Here is a 21,626-nt window from a genome sequence, read left to right on the forward strand (position 1 = left end):
ATGGTTGCTGGCGACAGGAAAGTGTCCATGACAGGGTCTAGAATCCCTGGAACCAAAGCAAGCAATGGTCGAGATGAAGTCTTCTGATGAAGCGTCTCGAAAATCACTGTCATTGTGATTTGAGGATCAGACATCTCGATATTGAGTTTCTGAGCCCCTCTCTGCAGAACCTCATGGTAGGTATTAATGTCATCTATAGGAGAGACCCTAGAGATAGGGCTGTCCGAGAGCTTAGGGGAATAATCCCTCTTTGATGAGCGGGTAGAGGAAGTAGATGGTGTTCTTCTACTGCGGTGAGTTCTGTGCATCCTTTCCTGTGATCAGACTGCGCGTTCCTCCCGTCTTGGGGAACGTGATCTATAGAGCCGTCCCTCAGAAGGCCTCTCTGTGTGGGCTCTATGCCTGGGAGAGCTCTGTCTGTCCACTTCTTCCACCAGTCTTTGAAGAGGAGATCTGTGAACAGAGCTGGCATACTCTTGCATTCTCCTCATCACCCCAGAATCCTGCCAGTGGTGTAAGGGCAGTTGCCATCTTGGGGACAACCGAACAGCAGAAGGAGCCTCCTTTTGTCAGGAAGGGGACTTGTGGAAATGACTTCTAGCTTCCGGGGAGGCTGATCTCGAGGAAGCCCGGCTTGAAGAGTGAGACGACGAATGGCGTGAGGCTGATTCCGTCACCAGGACCACCGATCCCTCTCCAGACGTTACTGAGGCAGGTCTTGACGTCGGTAAGCCTCTCGATGTCGAACCAGCCCGCCTTCTAGACGTTGATCTCTCTCGTGCCTGCCTTCTCGGTGTCGGGGATGACGCTGTATGGATCTCTCGTCTGCTCGACGTCGACCGTCGTATCGACGGCGACCTGTGAGAAGTAGGCGAAGGCTGTTGAGTCCTCGACGTCGAACAGCGGTGAGAAGCCGACGGCGGAGGATTTCTCTTTCTCGACGCCGAATGTCGGTGAGACGACGGCGGAGCAGTGTCCAAGCTCGACGTCAAAGGTCTGCGAGAGGACGGCAGAGGGGTATTTTGCGCCCTCGACGCCGAACGCCGTCGAGGCGACGACGGAGCTCTCATCCTCGTCGCCGATCGTCGGCGAGTTGACGACGGCGGAGAGGTCTTGGACCTCGACGTTGATCGCCGACTCCGCGATGACGGAGGTGAACCTGCTTTCGACGCTGAACGTCGTGTCGATGACGGTGGAGTCTCTCTATCCCTCGACGCCGATCGTCGCCGGGTTGACGACGACAGAGGGGTGATGCTCCTCGATGCCGATCATCACCGGGTTGACAACGGCAGAGGATCACAAAACTTCGATGTCGACGACGTACCTGAATGACTCTTCTTTCTCGACGGCGAGCCCGCTGTCGAAGGTCTTTTCTTGGATAAATGACACACCGGTAGATCTTTTTTCAGCGCCGAGCCAGACGCTAAAGTTGAAGGACGTGAGGTCTTGCTTCTAGATGGAGATCTCGACCTCTTGGAGCACTTCCTCACCGGCGACCGTCCTCTAGATGATTTATTTGCCAGGCCATACAGGTGAATCCTTTCCCTGTCCTTCAGAGTTCTCCGGGACAGGGATTGGCAGTGAGGACAGGTTTTTGGATCATGATCCTCAGGGAGACAAAGAATACAGACCTCATGTGAGTCTGTCTTGACCTTCTTTTTACCACAAGAAGGGCAGGAGTCAAAAAGAGAAGGCATTTTAAGGTGTTTAAAATGCCACAAACTGTCAAAAAAGACAGTACCTTACTGCAAAAGATGAAAAACGTCAAAGTAAGGTTTAAAAGTTGTGAAAAGTGAAAAGAATTTCTGACAAAAATCAGAAAGAAGTGGAGCTGTGTTGCCAGGATCCTTTAAGAAGGAGCCGGAAAGAACGACTGACCCAAATGTCACCCCTGAGGCATGATGGGAAGCTGGGGGTCAGAAATGCCTTAAAGGCATGGTGTCAGTTTATTTCTATGTTGCTATGAGTTAGCTTTTCAGTCTTTTTAGACTGTGATTTGCAATGCAGTCTGGGAGCTGTATATGCTTTCAGTCCTGTATAGGATTTTCTATTGTTTGCTGTGCATTAAAACAGTTCAAAACATGTTTTATTGGTGTTTTTTCCCTTTTCTAATGCATGTTTTTATCATGGTATGATGGGAAGTCCTTACAGCATGATTCAGCTCTGATATGTACAAGGCTGCAGTTGCCTATTTGTATATATATATGTATATATATATAATTATATATATGTGGGGCACATATATTATTGTGTTTCCGGGGTCCCGCGCATGGGCGGGAATATTCTAATGCTTTTGACTTTGATGAGGATCCCCTGGAAGAGAACTAGGCTGTATTATGACTTAAGTGACTTTTCAAAGCCTTCCCTTCCCAGGGAAAGGCGAACTTCATCACTTAAGAACATGTATTGGATAAAGTGCTCAGGGGTCCCCGCGGATGGGCAGGACTATTCAACGCTTATGACTATACATGGAACTACGAGAGAAACTAACAATTAGCGACTTTTCATCAGGTGATTTGGGCAGCAGGCAAGCCGCAGCAAAGGGAGGACTCTTTATGAGGGACTCAGCAATTTCTAATAAGAAAACTGTGGCAGAATGAAAGGACACACTCTACAATGCACATACGTCAACTGGAGGCAGAAACACTGGTCTACATCAAACATTAGCAGAATGAGAATGGCAGAAGGCTGTTGGTCTTCCAACTCTTGCAGAGGGAGGCACAATCGGCTTTGCCAGCGATTAGGAGAGCAGCAGGTAATCAATCTTCTCAAACATACAGAAGATACCGGAGAGGCATTTGCATGCTTTTAAGAGTCACAGATTATTTGAGTCATGATGTAAACTCACAAAGCTAAAGGGTTTCTTAGACTCAAACAATATCTTGATGCTATTGGACAAGCGTAAAAAAAACGACTAGATTGAGAAATTTCCTCAATAGAGAGTGAAGAAGCCATAAAGAAAATTGACTGAATTGTAAATCCTGGGTGAAGAGGGACTCCCTGGGGAGGTTTACAAGGCTCGACAACCACAGGTTACACAGATGCAATATCACTCCTTCAAAGGGGCAGAAGCACCTGGATCTAATTGCCCTATCTCTAATTGACTATCATACCAGTGCTGCACAAAGAGAGGAAAGATTTATTACATTGCGTAAACTATAGGCCCATTTCCCTTATGAACAATAGTATTAAGATACTGGTGAATAGTTAATCGCAAAGTGTTTATCTTGCCGATTCATACTTCCCAAGTAGGCTTTGTTTCTGAAGGTTCTGCAAGGAACCAGAGGAGAAAGTTTGCCCATCTCCTGCTCCCACAGGAGCTAGAGCGATGCATAGAAGGTCTTGATATTACCTAATCAAGATCATGGGCATATTAGGCCTAGGACAGATTTCAACTGTGGCGATCCCATGCCATCAAAATAAAATGAAGCACCCGACAATGATTATGCCTCATAATTTGACAAACAATCCCTTAACTCTCTTATATTAATGGGTGGTAACTTGGGACAATCTTCCTTTCTAAGAGGGTCTGACATATTACTAAAAAAATGTCTTCGATCTGATAGAGCCCATACACCTCAATTTATCCAGCTGTGCCCTGCTCTCTACAAAAAGCCTAAAGCTGGGCCATATGAAGTGAAATAATGCAAGCCCTCATCACATGACTGGTTCAAGTAATGAGCTTTAGAACTAGGCTGTACATTAGGCCCCACACCAGTATCAAGTTTAAAGTATGCTCCCCATCAAGAGGGTGACTTACTTTGCCTATTGATTTAATGGCATAGAAATCAGGCTGTTCTTGACTGTTTATTATTTTCTGCTCATTAACAGCTTGATTCAATATTATATACTTACATGCTAAGCCTTCAACTGTGTTGAGATAGCAATCAGGGATACTGTAACACAATCTCAAAGCTATTCATCCACTGTTAGTAGTAATTTGATGAATGCTATAGTTCTCCTAGTTGTAATTTTACTTGGGTTTATATTTCAGTAACACTATTTCTACCATTGTAAGCATACCTGCCATGGATACATTCAACAAGTGAGAGCTAACTAGTACAAGAATCAATGTAGAATGTGCAGCAAGGGTATATACTAATGTATTACTAAATGTTATTCATAGGTAATGTGTTTGGGTTTATGTTTGTAAATTAATTAACATTTTACAAGAGCAAATAACTCTTTGGTATGAAATCATATATAGTAAATATCAAATTGTGCTCAAATGTGTAAGTGCGCTGGGGATGCTCAGACGTGGGTCCCAGGCACTCCACACCACTTGGAGTCAAGCTAGCCGGGCTGAAGAGAGGTGTTACCTCGAAACCGGTCCGGTCCTCGGATGCTTGATTCCGTTCTGGGAAGGACATGGCTTTTGTAGTTCGGACTGGACTGTTCCCATGGGGCAACAGGGTCAGAGCTGATTTGCATATCGCCATTGTCTAACCCAGGGTGGTGTGGAGTGCAAAAAACGATGGATTTGGGCCCAGATCTTTTGACTGGGGGAGTGTGTGACATTGATCCACATTCAGTCCATCACTTGTTGTTTTTGCAATTGCCGCCCTAAGTGCGCTGGGGATGCCCAGACGTGGGTCCCAGGCACTCCACACCACTTGGAGTCAAGCTAGCCGGGCTGAAGAGAGGTGTTACCTCGAAACCGGTCCGGTCCTCGGATGCTTGATTCCGTTCTGGGAAGGACATGGCTTTTGTAGTTCGGACTGGACTGTTCCCATGGGGCAACAGGGTCAGAGCTGATTTGCATATCGCCATTGTCTAACCCAGGGTGGTGTGGAGTGCAAAAAACGATGGATTTGGGCCCAGATCTTTTGACTGGGGGAGTGTGTGACATTGATCCACATTCAGTCCATCACTTGTTGTTTTTGCAATTGCCGCCCTAAGTGCGCTGGGGATGCCCAGACGTGGGTCCCAGGCACTCCACAGCACTTGGAGTCAAGCTAGCCGGGCTGAAGAGAGGTGTTACCTCGAAACCGGTCCGGTCCTCGGATGCTTGATTCCGTTCTGGGAAGGACATGGCTTTTGTAGTTCGGACTGGACTGTTCCCATGGGGCAACAGGGTCAGAGCTGATTTGCATATCGCCATTGTCTAACCCAGGGTGGTGTGGAGTGCAAAAAACGATGGATTTGGGCCCAGATCTTTTGACTGGGGGAGTGTGTGACATTGATCCACATTCAGTCCATCACTTGTTGTTTTTGCAATTGCCGCCCTAAGTGCGCTGGGGATGCCCAGACGTGGGTCCCAGGCACTCCACACCACTTGGAGTCAAGCTAGCCGGGCTGAAGAGAGGTGTTACCTCGAAACCGGTCCGGTCCTCGGATGCTTGATTCCGTTCTGGGAAGGACATGGCTTTTGTAGTTCGGACTGGACTGTTCCCATGGGGCAACAGGGTCAGAGCTGATTTGCATATCGCCATTGTCTAACCCAGGGTGGTGTGGAGTGCAAAAAACGATGGATTTGGGCCCAGATCTTTTGACTGGGGGAGTGTGTGACATTGATCCACATTCAGTCCATCACTTGTTGTTTTTGCAATTGCCGCCCTAAGTGCGCTGGGGATGCCCAGACGTGGGTCCCAGGCACTCCACACCACTTGGAGTCAAGCTAGCCGGGCTGAAGAGAGGTGTTACCTCGAAACCGGTCCGGTCCTCGGATGCTTGATTCCGTTCTGGGAAGGACATGGCTTTTGTAGTTCGGACTGGACTGTTCCCATGGGGCAACAGGGTCAGAGCTGATTTGCATATCGCCATTGTCTAACCCAGGGTGGTGTGGAGTGCAAAAAACGATGGATTTGGGCCCAGATCTTTTGACTGGGGGAGTGTGTGACATTGATCCACATTCAGTCCATCACTTGTTGTTTTTGCAATTGCCGCCCTAAGTGCGCTGGGGATGCCCAGACGTGGGTCCCAGGCACTCCACACCACTTGGAGTCAAGCTAGCCGGGCTGAAGAGAGGTGTTACCTCGAAACCGGTCCGGTCCTCGGATGCTTGATTCCGTTCTGGGAAGGACATGGCTTTTGTAGTTCGGACTGGACTGTTCCCATGGGGCAACAGGGTCAGAGCTGATTTGCATATCGCCATTGTCTAACCCAGGGTGGTGTGGAGTGCAAAAAACGATGGATTTGGGCCCAGATCTTTTGACTGGGGGAGTGTGTGACATTGATCCACATTCAGTCCATCACTTGTTGTTTTTGCAATTGCCGCCCTAAGTGCGCTGGGGATGCCCAGACGTGGGTCCCAGGCACTCCACACCACTTGGAGTCAAGCTAGCCGGGCTGAAGAGAGGTGTTACCTCGAAACCGGTCCGGTCCTCGGATGCTTGATTCCGTTCTGGGAAGGACATGGCTTTTGTAGTTCGGACTGGACTGTTCCCATGGGGCAACAGGGTCAGAGCTGATTTGCATATCGCCATTGTCTAACCCAGGGTGGTGTGGAGTGCAAAAAACGATGGATTTGGGCCCAGATCTTTTGACTGGGGGAGTGTGTGACATTGATCCACATTCAGTCCATCACTTGTTGTTTTTGCAATTGCCGCCCTAAGTGCGCTGGGGATGCCCAGACGTGGGTCCCAGGCACTCCACACCACTTGGAGTCAAGCTAGCCGGGCTGAAGAGAGGTGTTACCTCGAAACCGGTCCGGTCCTCGGATGCTTGATTCCGTTCTGGGAAGGACATGGCTTTTGTAGTTCGGACTGGACTGTTCCCATGGGGCAACAGGGTCAGAGCTGATTTGCATACCGCCATTGTCTAACCCAGGGTGGTGTGGAGTGCAAAAAACGATGGATTTGGGCCCAGATCTTTTGACTGGGGGAGTGTGTGACATTGATCCACATTCAGTCCATCACTTGTTGTTTTTGCAATTGCCGCCCTAAGTGCGCTGGGGATGCCCAGACGTGGGTCCCAGGCACTCCACACCACTTGGAGTCAAGCTAGCCGGGCTGAAGAGAGGTGTTACCTCGAAACCGGTCCGGTCCTCGGATGCTTGATTCCGTTCTGGGAAGGACATGGCTTTTGTAGTTCGGACTGGACTGTTCCCATGGGGCAACAGGGTCAGAGCTGATTTGCATATCGCCATTGTCTAACCCAGGGTGGTGTGGAGTGCAAAAAACGATGGATTTGGGCCCAGATCTTTTGACTGGGGGAGTGTGTGACATTGATCCACATTCAGTCCATCACTTGTTGTTTTTGCAATTGCCGCCCTAAGTGCGCTGGGGATGCCCAGACGTGGGTCCCAGGCACTCCACACCACTTGGAGTCAAGCTAGCCGGGCTGAAGAGAGGTGTTACCTCGAAACCGGTCCGGTCCTCGGATGCTTGATTCCGTTCTGGGAAGGACATGGCTTTTGTAGTTCGGACTGGACTGTTCCCATGGGGCAACAGGGTCAGAGCTGATTTGCATATCGCCATTGTCTAACCCAGGGTGGTGTGGAGTGCAAAAAACGATGGATTTGGGCCCAGATCTTTTGACTGGGGGAGTGTGTGACATTGATCCACATTCAGTCCATCACTTGTTGTTTTTGCAATTGCCGCCCTAAGTGCGCTGGGGATGCCCAGACGTGGGTCCCAGGCACTCCACACCACTTGGAGTCAAGCTAGCCGGGCTGAAGAGAGGTGTTACCTCGAAACCGGTCCGGTCCTCGGATGCTTGATTCCATTCTGGGAAGGACATGGCTTTTGTAGTTCGGACTGGACTGTTCCCATGGGGCAACAGGGTCAGAGCTGATTTGCATATCGCCATTGTCTAACCCAGGGTGGTGTGGAGTGCAAAAAACGATGGATTTGGGCCCAGATCTTTTGACTGGGGGAGTGTGTGACATTGATCCACATTCAGTCCATCACTTGTTGTTTTTGCAATTGCCGCCCTAAGTGCGCTGGGGATGCCCAGACGTGGGTCCCAGGCACTCCACACCACTTGGAGTCAAGCTAGCCGGGCTGAAGAGAGGTGTTACCTCGAAACCGGTCCGGTCCTCGGATGCTTGATTCCGTTCTGGGAAGGACATGGCTTTTGTAGTTCGGACTGGACTGTTCCCATGGGGCAACAGGGTCAGAGCTGATTTGCATATCGCCATTGTCTAACCCAGGGTGGTGTGGAGTGCAAAAAACGATGGATTTGGGCCCAGATCTTTTGACTGGGGGAGTGTGTGACATTGATCCACATTCAGTCCATCACTTGTTGTTTTTGCAATTGCCGCCCTAAGTGCGCTGGGGATGCCCAGACGTGGGTCCCAGGCACTCCACACCACTTGGAGTCAAGCTAGCCGGGCTGAAGAGAGGTGTTACCTCGAAACCGGTCCGGTCCTCGGATGCTTGATTCCGTTCTGGGAAGGACATGGCTTTTGTAGTTCGGACTGGACTGTTCCCATGGGGCAACAGGGTCAGAGCTGATTTGCATATCGCCATTGTCTAACCCAGGGTGGTGTGGAGTGCAAAAAACGATGGATTTGGGCCCAGATCTTTTGACTGGGGGAGTGTGTGACATTGATCCACATTCAGTCCATCACTTGTTGTTTTTGCAATTGCCGCCCTAAGTGCGCTGGGGATGCCCAGACGTGGGTCCCAGGCACTCCACACCACTTGGAGTCAAGCTAGCCGGGCTGAAGAGAGGTGTTACCTCGAAACCGGTCCGGTCCTCGGATGCTTGATTCCGTTCTGGGAAGGACATGGCTTTTGTAGTTCGGACTGGACTGTTCCCATGGGGCAACAGGGTCAGAGCTGATTTGCATATCGCCATTGTCTAACCCAGGGTGGTGTGGAGTGCAAAAAACGATGGATTTGGGCCCAGATCTTTTGACTGGGGGAGTGTGTGACATTGATCCACATTCAGTCCATCACTTGTTGTTTTTGCAATTGCCGCCCTAAGTGCGCTGGGGATGCCCAGACGTGGGTCCCAGGCACTCCACACCACTTGGAGTCAAGCTAGCCGGGCTGAAGAGAGGTGTTACCTCGAAACCGGTCCGGTCCTCGGATGCTTGATTCCGTTCTGGGAAGGACATGGCTTTTGTAGTTCGGACTGGACTGTTCCCATGGGGCAACAGGGTCAGAGCTGATTTGCATATCGCCATTGTCTAACCCAGGGTGGTGTGGAGTGCAAAAAACGATGGATTTGGGCCCAGATCTTTTGACTGGGGGAGTGTGTGACATTGATCCACATTCAGTCCATCACTTGTTGTTTTTGCAATTGCCGCCCTAAGTGCGCTGGGGATGCCCAGACGTGGGTCCCAGGCACTCCACACCACTTGGAGTCAAGCTAGCCGGGCTGAAGAGAGGTGTTACCTCGAAACCGGTCCGGTCCTCGGATGCTTGATTCCGTTCTGGGAAGGACATGGCTTTTGTAGTTCGGACTGGACTGTTCCCATGGGGCAACAGGGTCAGAGCTGATTTGCATATCGCCATTGTCTAACCCAGGGTGGTGTGGAGTGCAAAAAACGATGGATTTGGGCCCAGATCTTTTGACTGGGGGAGTGTGTGACATTGATCCACATTCAGTCCATCACTTGTTGTTTTTGCAAATGTGTAATTTGAGCATGAGAAATTTAAATAAATTTAAGAGAGTAGGAATCTGTACAGCATCCCAAACTGCAGTGCAGGGCTAGCTCTTCCTAAATGTTTTCTCTAAAGGAACAGGCACAAAACAAATTTAGGTTTGGTGCATTGCTATACACAATTGGCATCAAACCAGTGCCTAGGAACCAGGAACATAGGGTCTTCAAGGAGGCCTAGTGACATGAGCAAACTACTGTGGATGTAGCCACATCGCAATGTGTTTGCAAAAGTAGTAGTGGTGGTTCTCTGTAGCTTGGAATTAGTGTGGCAGATCGGCAGAGCTTGTAACCAGGATCACAGAAGTCATACCCTCACAAAACTGAATGTAGGTAAAAATGTACATTTCCCCTTCTGTAGACACTAGAGACAGCATGCAATGTAAGTAAAGCGATTATGTTTGCACGAAAAAGCTTTAAATCTAGATTAAAAAAAACGTTTAGCTTAGTTCCCAGGAACATACAAAGGATGTGCAATCCTAGAAGTCAATAGGTAACAGGTTAACAAATATTTGTCAAGGAATGTATTGAAGCTGGGATGCTGAAAACTCCAGACAACCCTCTTTAAAAGGACAAAAGCCCAATGTCTGCAACTAACATAGCTTTCTGACCTACACAGGGACTTTGTCACAACATCCGCGGATACCAAAAGGAAAACACTTAAGAGGATACCTGTCAATGTCTTGCAGCTTCTCATCGATGAGCGGACCCATGTGGTTGCAAGCAGCTGAGCAGACAAGAAAAATAAAGATTTGAATATGATTATTGTAAAGGGGAAATAATCAACTTCAAGCAACACAATAATGTTTTCACAATTCAAGAATGTTTAATTTACCCGAAGCCAGTGAATACGTTTACAGGCAACACTAACTAGGAGGAAAGTGACTTACTTTTTATCCTGGGATTTGCTTAGCAAGTATTAGGAATATTAACTGAAGTCATAAAAATTCAAATTTTACCTGGAATGCGACAAAACTATATCTATCTACACAAAAAAAAAAATATATATATATCTTCCAAATGAAAGGCAAAGCATCAGGACGTCCAGCCTGTTGGATCGGGGCTTGCCAAGTCACGTTCATCTCCAAAATATTCCAAAAGAAAATTGCACTCCACCGCCAGGATTGTGCAAACCAAGCCCAGCCACTGTCCTTTAGTAACAAATCTTTATTCAGGCAACAGCAGGTAGCATAAAGCGTTTCAACTCACATGAGTCTTAATCATATGCATCCAACAAAGTAACCGCCCATGGTCTTTTTATAGAAACAAATAGTAAAGTGATGAGGGTCACATGACACTACTTTAGTATTAAAGGAACTATTTCTGTTGGAAACAGTCCCCTTAAAGCAACTTATTTGATGTAGTTGGACACAGTGCACAATTCAAGGCGTTACGATTCTTCGATGAATCCAGAAAGATATATATATATATATATATATATTCATATATATATTATAATATATTCATATATATTATATATATATTCACTGAAAAACCATAGATGTCATGAGTGATGTCACTGACCATGTCATGAGTGATGTAATATGTGACGTTATCAGCAGTGCATTGCACGCGCAAGTTATAGTGAGTCCAACTAACTATAATGTGGGAATTTCAATGGTTTTATGCAAGTAAAATTTCCAGCTAACTATAACTGGTGTGAAACCTATGGTTTTTTCAGTGAATTTAATAGGTTTTTTAAATGCTAATTCCTAACTATAACTGGTGTGAAACCTATGGTTTTTTCAGTGAATTTCAAAGGTTTTTTAATAGCAAAATTCTATAGCTATGAAATATAATATTTTTTATAATGAATCCTATATTGTATATTTATGTAATACTATTTTTTTTATGTATATTGTTCATGGTTTTTTTTGTTTCGGGGCGCTCCCGGTGCGCGTACCGGTGCGCTCACCGGTAAGCGCAGTCTTGCGGCGCGCCCCGGTGCGCGTACCTGTGAGCATGCCGCGAACAAAAACATCATCGTGACGTATCGCGTAGCCGCGTGATGCGTCTTATGACGCACGGCGTAAGCGCACCCGGAAGCGCCCGAGCGCATGCGATCGCGCAACGTAAGCGCCCCCGGAAGCACCTACGTTCGCACCGCGTAAGCGACCCCGGAAGCGCTCCGGAGCGCGTAGCGTAAGCGCGTCAAGCCATGAGACTTTAAAATAACACTTTTCATTGGTTCAGCACATTTTTTTTCCAAATATTGAGAAACCCACCCATTTCTCTCACTATTGCTTAGTACTTGGAGAGAGCAAGAGGTGTTCTGTGCATTATCTGCTTCTCAAAGTTTCCTGATCTACAGCAATGACTGAAAGGGATTCATCCAGCAATGATTCTGATGTTTTTTTGCCTGAGGACCCTCCTCACCACAAAACAAAGGACCACTTCATGTGGAAATTTTTTGACATCCCTGAAGGAAAAAAAGAAGGTTAATGCTGCTAAGGTAACCTGCAAGATATGTGGCACTATTTTATCCAGAGGCAATCCTAATAGGAAATATAGCTTTGGAAATGCCACTTTAATTAGGCATGTCCAGAGAATACATCCAAATAACTATGCCAGGGAGAGTGTCAGGGACCTGGCACGGAATTTACCAAGAGATGGTGGCAGCACCTCCACTGGTGGAGCAACACCTTCAGGAACACCACGTGGAAGAATGGTCCCTAACGTGCAGCCGGTCTTTGCAGGCATAACATTTCTATGCGTGGACTGTGATGAACTGCTCTGTTATGGGGAGCAGAGCGTTGAACTAATTGCTATGAAGAGACAGGACCACCGCTGCCCTCCCCGTCCCTAATTTTTCGCAATTTGTTGCTCCTGTTGAGCAGTTTTGGAATCCCTGTTTTTTTTTCCCCTGAAAAAAATCCCCCAAAAATATAAAATCATTATAAAAAAGTATAAAAAAATATTTAAAAAAAAGAAAAAACAAGCATTTACAATGCAACGGTTTCGCCTTATCAAAAGTTAGAGCTATTGGCATTGTAAATGACAAAATTTATTTGTGTGTTGGTTTTGAAAACAGATAAATAAATGGCATTGTCATTTACATTGCCAATAGCTTAATCTCTCGCAAACGTGAGACCTATTTTACCCTACTGGACGAGCTCAGCAGACAGCAATTACTACCACACACACACACCCAGAGCCACAGACACCCAGAGCCACACACACACCCAGAGCCAAACACACACCCAGAGCCAAACACACACACACACACACACACACAGAGCCACACACACACACACACACACCCCCAAAGCCACACACACACCCAGAGCGAAACTAGTATCCGGCACCTTGGTGGATCCTTGTTTTATCTACTAATAAGTGATCCCACAGAGTGTGTTTTTTATAAGACATTATACGGTCTGGTAGAAGCGATTGACTTGTGAAACAAAAAAAGCCAAGACACTACGATAGCCAAGAACAAACTCTGGTGCAACACAACAGACCCAAGCATGGCTACTAACAGATGGCAAGAGTAGACCCTATGTGGCCCCCAAAAGACTAACACACAGAACTCAAGAAACCTCACACAGCCCAGGACTGACCATCATATAACTGTCAACAGACCCTCACATACTTGATAGACCCTCACACACTTCGATAGACCCTCACACATACCTCCAGGGACCTTTATGGAGCCTAAAACAGACCCTCTTCTATAGCCCCCAAAAGACCCTGGCATAACTCATCAAACTCACACATACCTCAGCAGACCCTCACTGAGCCCAGAGAGACCCCCACATAGCTTAACACCCATACCTGAATAGACTCTCACAGAACCCTAAGCAGACCTTCACTTAACCCTAAGCAGACCTTCACATAACCCTAAGCAGACCTTCACATAACCCTAAGCAGACCTTCACATAACCCTAAGCAGACCTTCACATAACCCTAAGCAGACCTTCACATAACCCTAAGCAGACCTTCACATAACCCTAAGCAGACCTTCACATAACCCTAAGCAGACCCTCACATAACCCTAAGCAGACCCTCACATAACCCTAAGCGGACCCTCACATAACCCTAAGCGGACCCTCACATAACCCTAAGCGGACCCTCACATAACCCTAAACAGACCCTCTTACACAACCGTACGCAGACCCTCAGGCTAAGCAGAACCTCACACCTAACAAAAGCCCATCACATCCCGGAAAGGTCTTCCATAGAGCCCTTAACAGACCCAGACTGTAACAAGCAAGCACCTGGAAGCCTCTGAGTTCAGGCGCTGTAACTATGAAGCGTGGCCATCTTCAGACATCTATCAACCCATCCATATGCTACTGTGTACGGTGGCATGCGAGGGTGTAACAATACAGCCGGATTCAAACATGCAGGCAAAGCAAAATACAACGATGTGCAAAGACAACATTATACATCAAATGTCGAAAGGACAGAGAGTTCGTGCTGTGCACGAGCTGATGGAAAAGCGAGAGGCCACTCCCCCAAAAACCAGGAGAAGGGACAGGGGCGGCTGGTGACATTTGAAAGTGGTGAGTCGTAAACTAATTTGCATATTGCACCGCAGCTATCGAGCGCAGCGAGCGAGCCCGAACCACCTTGCATCCATCCATACATCATTCATGCATCCACCCATCTATCCACCCACCCATCCTGCATCCATACATCATTCATTCATGCACCCATCCATCCATCCACACATCCATCCATCCATCCACCCATCCATCCATCCACCCATCCATCAATCATGCATCCACCCATCATGCATGCATCCATGAATGCATCCATCCATACATCATTCATGCATCCATCCACCCATCCATCCATCATGCATCCACCCATCATGCATGCATCCATGAATGCATCCATCCATACATCATTCCTGCATCCATCCACTCATCCATCCATCATGCATCCACCCATCATGCATGCATCCATCCATCCATCCATACATCATTCATGCATCCACCCATCCATCCACCCACCCTGCATCCATACATCATTCATTCATGCATCCACCCATCCATCCATCATGCATCCACCCATCATGCATGCATCCATCCTGTGCTGCGCCTACCTGAGCTGCTGGCGCCTGGTCCATTCAACAAGCAAGGGTTTTGTGGAGATGAGTCCAGGATCACACAGAGTGTCGGCGAGAAACTGAGGAGACCAGCACCGAGGAATTTCCCGGCGTAATCTCAAAGGCACAGCCACTAAACTGCAACACTAACATGCATCTGTATTCATGATACCCCCCTCTCTCTCTCTCTCTCTCTCTCTCCCACCCCCAGCCACTCCCCTCCACACCATGCCGCCACTCTTTATTCTGGACTCAGAGGGCGCAGACAGCAGTCCAGACCACCCGTCAGACACGCACGACCGCAGCATGAAAGATGCACAAGTGTTAAAAGGAGGAGCCAGTACCTTCTTTCCCTGGTCGGCGCTCACTTCCCCAGGGGTCCCTCTTAGTGAGGGCAGGCGGGGCAGGGCTGCGAGGAGGGCTGGTGAAACACTGGAGCTCTGTGCCTGTGCCTCGCTGCCTGGCAGCAGTGTGTATATATAGCCGGTGTTTGTCTGTGTCTGTGCACGAGCGGGAGGGGGCGGTCTGTGAATAAGTCCGCTTCTCCGGGACTTTCTGTCCTGCACCCCTTTCCCAAACTGCCATGAGACAAGCTGGCATTGCAAAAATGCACCGGGTGCCTGAGTCAGGCTCGGCGCGAGTCCCCTCAGCCGGGGAGGGGTACAACTTAAGCCAGAGGGCGAGATTGAGCCCCCGGAGTCAGGAGTGCCCTCCTACCCGGGATGAGCAGGCTCTAGAGCAGCCTTAGGAAGTGTTTGAGAAACGGCCGTTTTTATTAGGATCAAAACATATCAGGACACTTTACTAAGTGATGTGAAATTATAATTTTTTGCTGAAACCCTTATGCGCTATACAGTTCTACTATCAAATTTAGTGGTCAATTCAATAAGAAAAAAATGTGCTGTCTGTAAACGGCAGTACCCTACCACACCGTAGTAATATCTTGGCGACTGTGTGCTCCAAAGTTAACACCAGCTGGCTACATACCACACCTTTACTACTCTTGCTTAGGTAACTTGGGTGATGTCGATTTTTTGACATCACCCCCACTTTGAAAATTGTTCCAGCACCAATGTATACATCTGTCCAGAACTCCAGGCCGAACGAAGACGCCTCCTTAGGAAGCATTTATTAGCCCTTGGGGTCCGCACCTGTAGACGCTTTCACAGAGTGCATGAAACCAACAGACAAGGCACTCAACACAGGATTCGTTAAACACCTGGTGTTTGCTAACAAGGCTGAGGCTGTCCGCCCCAGTTACATCCAGCCTTGCCATCTAGTGACTGGCAGAACAGGATGTTGAGAAATGGCATAATTACTGTGAACTAACTGACGAAACTAGAACCCGTCGTTTCACAACTAGTTTTACATTTAATTTGTTAGGAGTTGTGGGCCCCTTCCCTGGTAAACACGTTTTAAAGATTGCTCAAACGCATTTTTTTTAGTTCTCTAGGACTGTACAGCACATCACGCATTTTATTTGCTCCATGACTGCACACATTCCAACGAGAAACATGAGAAGTGACCCCGCCCACGGCAGCAGTAAAACTATTCGCACATTATTACCACTGCCCTTGGCACTAGAAGTGTTAAAGCCTCATTGCAAGCAGAAATTGGGGTTTTTTAAGCTTTTGGCTCGTCACTATTTTTTACTGTACAACATGATCTTATGGCTTGAAATTTGTACATGATTGAATGTTGCCCCTTGGAGGTAAAGTACCAACGTTACCAAGAGATTACACGGAAGAACGAGTACTGCCTCTTTCAATCTAGCTTTGCAAAACGTATATATTCGATTGTTGTATTTTATTTTAGAGCAACATAGGCATTTTCAAATAAGTCTAGGCACATGCATGGAAAGCAGCTTTCACAGCTTCCCATGAGTGCTTACACATATAAACATTTCTGCACTTCTCAGGAAGACGGCAATACTTTCAATAGGAGAATACTAGCACTGTGTAGTACATACGATATTTCCATTTAAATAACTGAATTGATGAATACACACACGCGTTTTGTTATGCCGGCACGAGAGCACGCTGCCGTTCGATCTGACCATGTGCAGATTAGGATCATGTAGAACAAATGCTGCACGAGCATTAAGCTGTTCATAACTCGTCAAGACTCACCGCATAGTTTATCACCGATTTTTATTGTTTGTCTAAAGGGATTTCCGCACGCACACGTGACTAGCAGGAAAAGAGTTTGGTTAATGCATTTCCCCTTTTCCTGGAAAGCATTCTTCAGCACCGCAGAAAGTCAAACGAAGCGTAAAACGTTTGTTATACTATGCAGACCCAAACACACATGCGCCTTTAAGAAATACTGAGAAGCTATGAAAGGGGAAAAAAAAGCATTTACAATGCAACGGTTTCGCCGATTCAGCAAAATGATCTTGCACTGACTCGCGGACCGGAAATAAATCATCCACCAATAGTGCTGAGTCACTGATAATAGGTACCAGTGACGCCATCTCACCGGTGCAGGCGGGGCAGGGGCAGTATTGTTCTACGAGGAATAGCCAGTTCTAGCCTTAAGGTATTCCTTATCACCTGCAGTTAGCATCCTTGCTGCTAGCTCTGACAAACAAGCACAAGCACCACGAGCACACGGACAGCGGGAGGGGGGCGGGAAAGGAACGGAGAGCGGGCGGGAACGGACAGCGGGAGGGGAGGGTCGGGAACGGGATCAAAACAAACGTACGTAAACATACAAAGTGAAAACATATTTATAAAGAAAATGCTCCTTACCTGATCGCTTCGTGGGAACTCAAATCTTGCAGCCAACTCCAACAACAAACACTTGTAGAAAGAAGAAAACAGGGCGACTCGAAAAAAAAAAATACACACCCACCGCCGTGATGACAATCAGAAGTGGGTGGAGAGCGAAAGAAATCGCGGGAACGCCCCCGAATCTGGTCCGGCTCCCAATGGCTAGCCTCCATTTATGGAGCTAGCCAATGGGAGCAGGGGGCGAGTCCCTGTTCCCCACTGTAAGACATAAGGTTTTTCTAGCGCAAGCGCACTTCGTGCGCATTTGCTAGTCGAAACCTAAAAAGTTCTTTTCAGAACTACCTCCAATTCTCAAAAAAGAGCTGTATTTTCACTCTAATTTTTGACAGTTTTTCCCCGTGGTGCGCTCAGGGTACGCGTACCGGAGGGCGCACCTGTAAGTGCACCCGGCGCTTACCCCGTGATTTATTTTTTTTAAAAACACGTTTTTTTGCCCTTAAGAATCCTTTTAGGCCCACCTCAGAAAACCTAGGGGGTCAGGGGGTGCCTACTCTGCCCCCTTTTGGTCATTTCCCCTTTTGTTTTTGCCACCTCTTGTGTCTCGATCCTACCGTGACACAAGATGGCGGCCGCTCCGGACTGTTTAGAATGTTGACAGACACCCGAGAGCCAATCAGCTTTCCGCGTAGCGCGCTGGTACGCGTACCGGGGCGCGCATATAGATATATATATATTTTTTTTTAACCTAAATTACTTACAATCCACTGGAGCGCATATCTTGAGACATAGCAAAGGCACATCGGGCTACCAGTCCCTACAATTTTGCCAAGTTTGGTGGAAATCCATTCAGCCGTTCGGGCTAAAAGGGAGTCCAACCGCCCTATGGAAATTAACATGGGGAAAACACGTTTTGGGACCCCCCTTTTATCTCGGCCCCCGCTTGACAAATCCCCCCCAAACTTTCAGGGAAGGAGCAGAGCGGAGCGGGCCATCTTCTTTGAAAAATTCGCGAAGACTCGTCCACCGGCGCCAAAGTTATTCCCAATAGAATGTTGTGGATTTCCTATGGAAAACAATCCGAACTATAACTACCTACTGGCGACCGCAAGTAGGTGATATATATATATATATATATATATATATATATATATACACACACACACATATATTACACACACACTTATATATGTATATATATATATATATATGTATATATATATATATATATATATACATATATACACACACATATCTATATACATATATATTGTTATTTTTCAAGGGAAAAAACAAAGGTTACAGGGACGTTATAGTTAGGCTGACATTTCACTCGTACAATACAGAGAAATTTAGTCGCTATAGATAGCTGAGCTCAGCCTAACTATAAGGTTCCTGTAACCTTTGTTTTTTTAGGTGAATTTCTAAAGTTTTTTTAAATGTTAATTACTAACAATAACGTTTTTGGAACCTGTGGTTTTTTCAGTGAATTTCTAAGGTTTTCTAAATCTGATTTCCTAACTATAACGTTCCTGAAGCCTGTGGCTGATTCAAATGGTCACAGGTTTGACTCCCGATGAGTCAACTCCTCATTCTTTCTAGGCCAATATTAAGTACCAGCAACCTCTTTTATTCAGCTCCAGGATACCAGAGGTGAATGTGCATTTTCATAAATATACCTTAACTATGCCAGTATTACCTCATTTGCTTTTGTTTGCATATCAGAAATATGAGGAGTAATACAATGTTTTGCGAAGTAGCCGACATGTCAAAGAAACAGCCACTTATGGCTAGAAGATACCCTATAATTTTACATTTGAACACAGGATAGAAGCACCCAATAAACCCATGAAGATTAACCTTATAATTCAAAATGTTGCCATATCTGCCCATGTAGGCATTTTTTCTTTTATTTCAATAGCAAAACAAAACGGGTCTTATTGTCAGCTGTTTTTTTTTAACCCACAATGGTACCGGATAGTGAAAATTGGAAACTGAGATTTGGGAGGAGACGTGCTGGTTACAGTGTGCAAAAGGATCTTGTGAGCATGGATAAAACTTTAGACTGCTTGAGGCACAGCATTGCAGCATGTTTTAGAGCATTATAAGCTTTTATGAATTACTCTCCCCTCAGCTATAGCTCTTGCTATTATGTTGTTTGCAAAGCTAAGTTGGGTGAGTTTTCATGGAGTCAAGTCAGCATGGGTAACCTAGATTTTACTGTTCGACAAAAACAAGGCAGTAAGCAAAAGTCTTAAATATCATATGGCTGCTTTAATTACTTTTGAAAACACTTTAAAAATTGGAGTTGTCACACAATTACAGGTCCGCGGTGCAGCAAAACCTCATGGCCTACTTTAATCACTATGCAAGCCTAGGTGTGGAAACGGTGACTTTGCAGTTTAATGGATAATGACAACTGGCCCGGATTCAGAAAGATTTTTAAGATTTTGTTGTGACGTATTTTTAAAGTATCTCTGGCTTATTGTTGACTAAGCCATGAGTACTCCTGACTTGCCCCTGCAATACAGGAGTAAGTTAAGGGTACTTGCTACAAGGACAATCACACACACTAAGCAAAATCTTTATGGATCAGGTCCATTTAGGAGATGAACGCTCAATGGAAAAATAGGCCCAGTCGTATATGCCGTGTTTTTGGTCTGATATTGTCATTGAGTAGTGTCGGTTGGTACATAGTTGGTGGTCCTCATAGCTTCCTAGCATTCCATAGGTGCCAGGATTGTGTACGTTTTATAACGGTGCCTAAATTAGTGAAGTAGTATCTCCATCGCGTAAAAGCAGCGTCCAATCTTGAAATGGAATATTTCCAACTGAGCAATGGTAAGTTCAGTACTATTGGAATTCATTTCATTAAACTTTATTCGGTTCTCAAAATAAAACCCATAAAAGTTACATTTTATCGTTATAAAAACAGGGCGGACGAAATACACACGATCAGAAGAGTACAATTGGCCCGTAAATCAATTAGAAGTTTAAAGGAACAGTGTACATCATATTATTATAATAAAATCCATTCTTAGAAATACACAGCATCCAGGACAGTTAAGAATCCCGACATTTCCTGTACCTTAAGGAGCATTTTAAAAAACCAACAGTAAGCGGAATGTGTTCAGGCTTTAAAAGTTGCAAATAGAAAAGAGCTGGGCGAACCTGCGAAAAGTTTAGCTTTTTTAAAAGGGATTTTAAAAACAACCTCCAGAGGGGGCTTCATTTTATAAAAATGACAAAAAAAGACAAAGTGTAGCAGGTCCTGTGGAGACACATTGTCGCAGCCACAGGGTGCTAACACCTGGCCTTTGTGGCTCCACTTAGGTATTGCTAATAAAAGATGGAAGTAATCCAGTCTAAACCTGACCAGCAGGAATCTTATGTGCATTAACAAACGCCACATGAGATATGGCTCCATAGTGAGAGAAGTTCTGAGCATTAGATGTTTACGGACACCATTTTTCAACAGTTCCTGCTCCTCGCGTTTGATCTGCTTGCGCGTTATGAAAGATTCCTTCACAAGGGCCACGTCTGCCTTGGTAATGCGGTCAGGTGTTAAAAAGAGGTCCAAACGGCCCAGCTCACTAAAACACCCCTTTAGGTAATTAAGCCATGGTATTGCAGACATGTGGTCCAAGCTCAATGACTCTTTCAATATTTTATGAGTAAGGACAAGATCTTTATTTAGCCAGCTTTTCAGCCAGAAAAGCAATGGGCGCAAACCCAAGGTGTCACTGATGTATGCAAGACCGGTTTCTTCATGAACGGAGAGGTTCGCTGCCCCTTGCGGGACCTCCAGCAACTGTTTTAAAAAGCTGTTTTCGGTCACCTGAATCCCTTCCACTCTGGTGTATCCCCACAGCTCGCTCCCATAAGTGGCTATGGATACACTCCTGGCTTGGTAGATTTTCAGCACTGCAGCCACTTGGCGGTTGCCCATTTTCGCTGTGAAGCTGAGAATCGCTGCGTTACACCTAGACACCTCCCCTCTCTTCTTCTTAATTAGGGCTTCCCAGTTCAGGAGAACATCCATTAGGACATCAAGGTAAGAAAAAGTGGGGAATATTGGTACTCTCGCTCCGTTTACCATAAAGGGATACTGGCGCTTTGGACGGGGCCGTACCTGCATTATGTATGATTTTGCATTATTTATGCCAGGTCTCTCTCTGCCATAAACTCTCGAAATGTATCAAGCAGGATTTGCAGGCTTTTGGGGGTACGCGCCAGGAGAACCGTGTCGTCTGCGTATAGCAAGACGGGCAGTCCCCTGCATCCAACGTACGGA

The 21,626-nt window shown here is 46.5% G+C and overlaps 1 protein-coding gene across 2 annotated transcripts in view; it reads right to left on the bottom strand.

The window, feature by feature from the left end:
* The window catches only part of STAM (signal transducing adaptor molecule), a 247,460-nt gene that overhangs the window by 65,394 nt on the left and 160,440 nt on the right, over nucleotides 1-21,626 (bottom strand). For both annotated transcript variants that reach the window (XM_078663570.1, XM_078663571.1), the window contains one exon: nucleotides 10,223-10,277. In XM_078663570.1, the coding sequence (XP_078519696.1) occupies nucleotides 10,223-10,277 (55 nt within the window). The remainder of the gene's footprint in view (nucleotides 1-10,222; nucleotides 10,278-21,626) is intronic.

The sequence above is a fragment of the Lissotriton helveticus genome, chromosome 10 (assembly GCF_964261635.1).
Source record: "Lissotriton helveticus chromosome 10, aLisHel1.1, whole genome shotgun sequence".
Taxonomy (NCBI): Eukaryota; Metazoa; Chordata; class Amphibia; order Caudata; family Salamandridae; genus Lissotriton; species Lissotriton helveticus.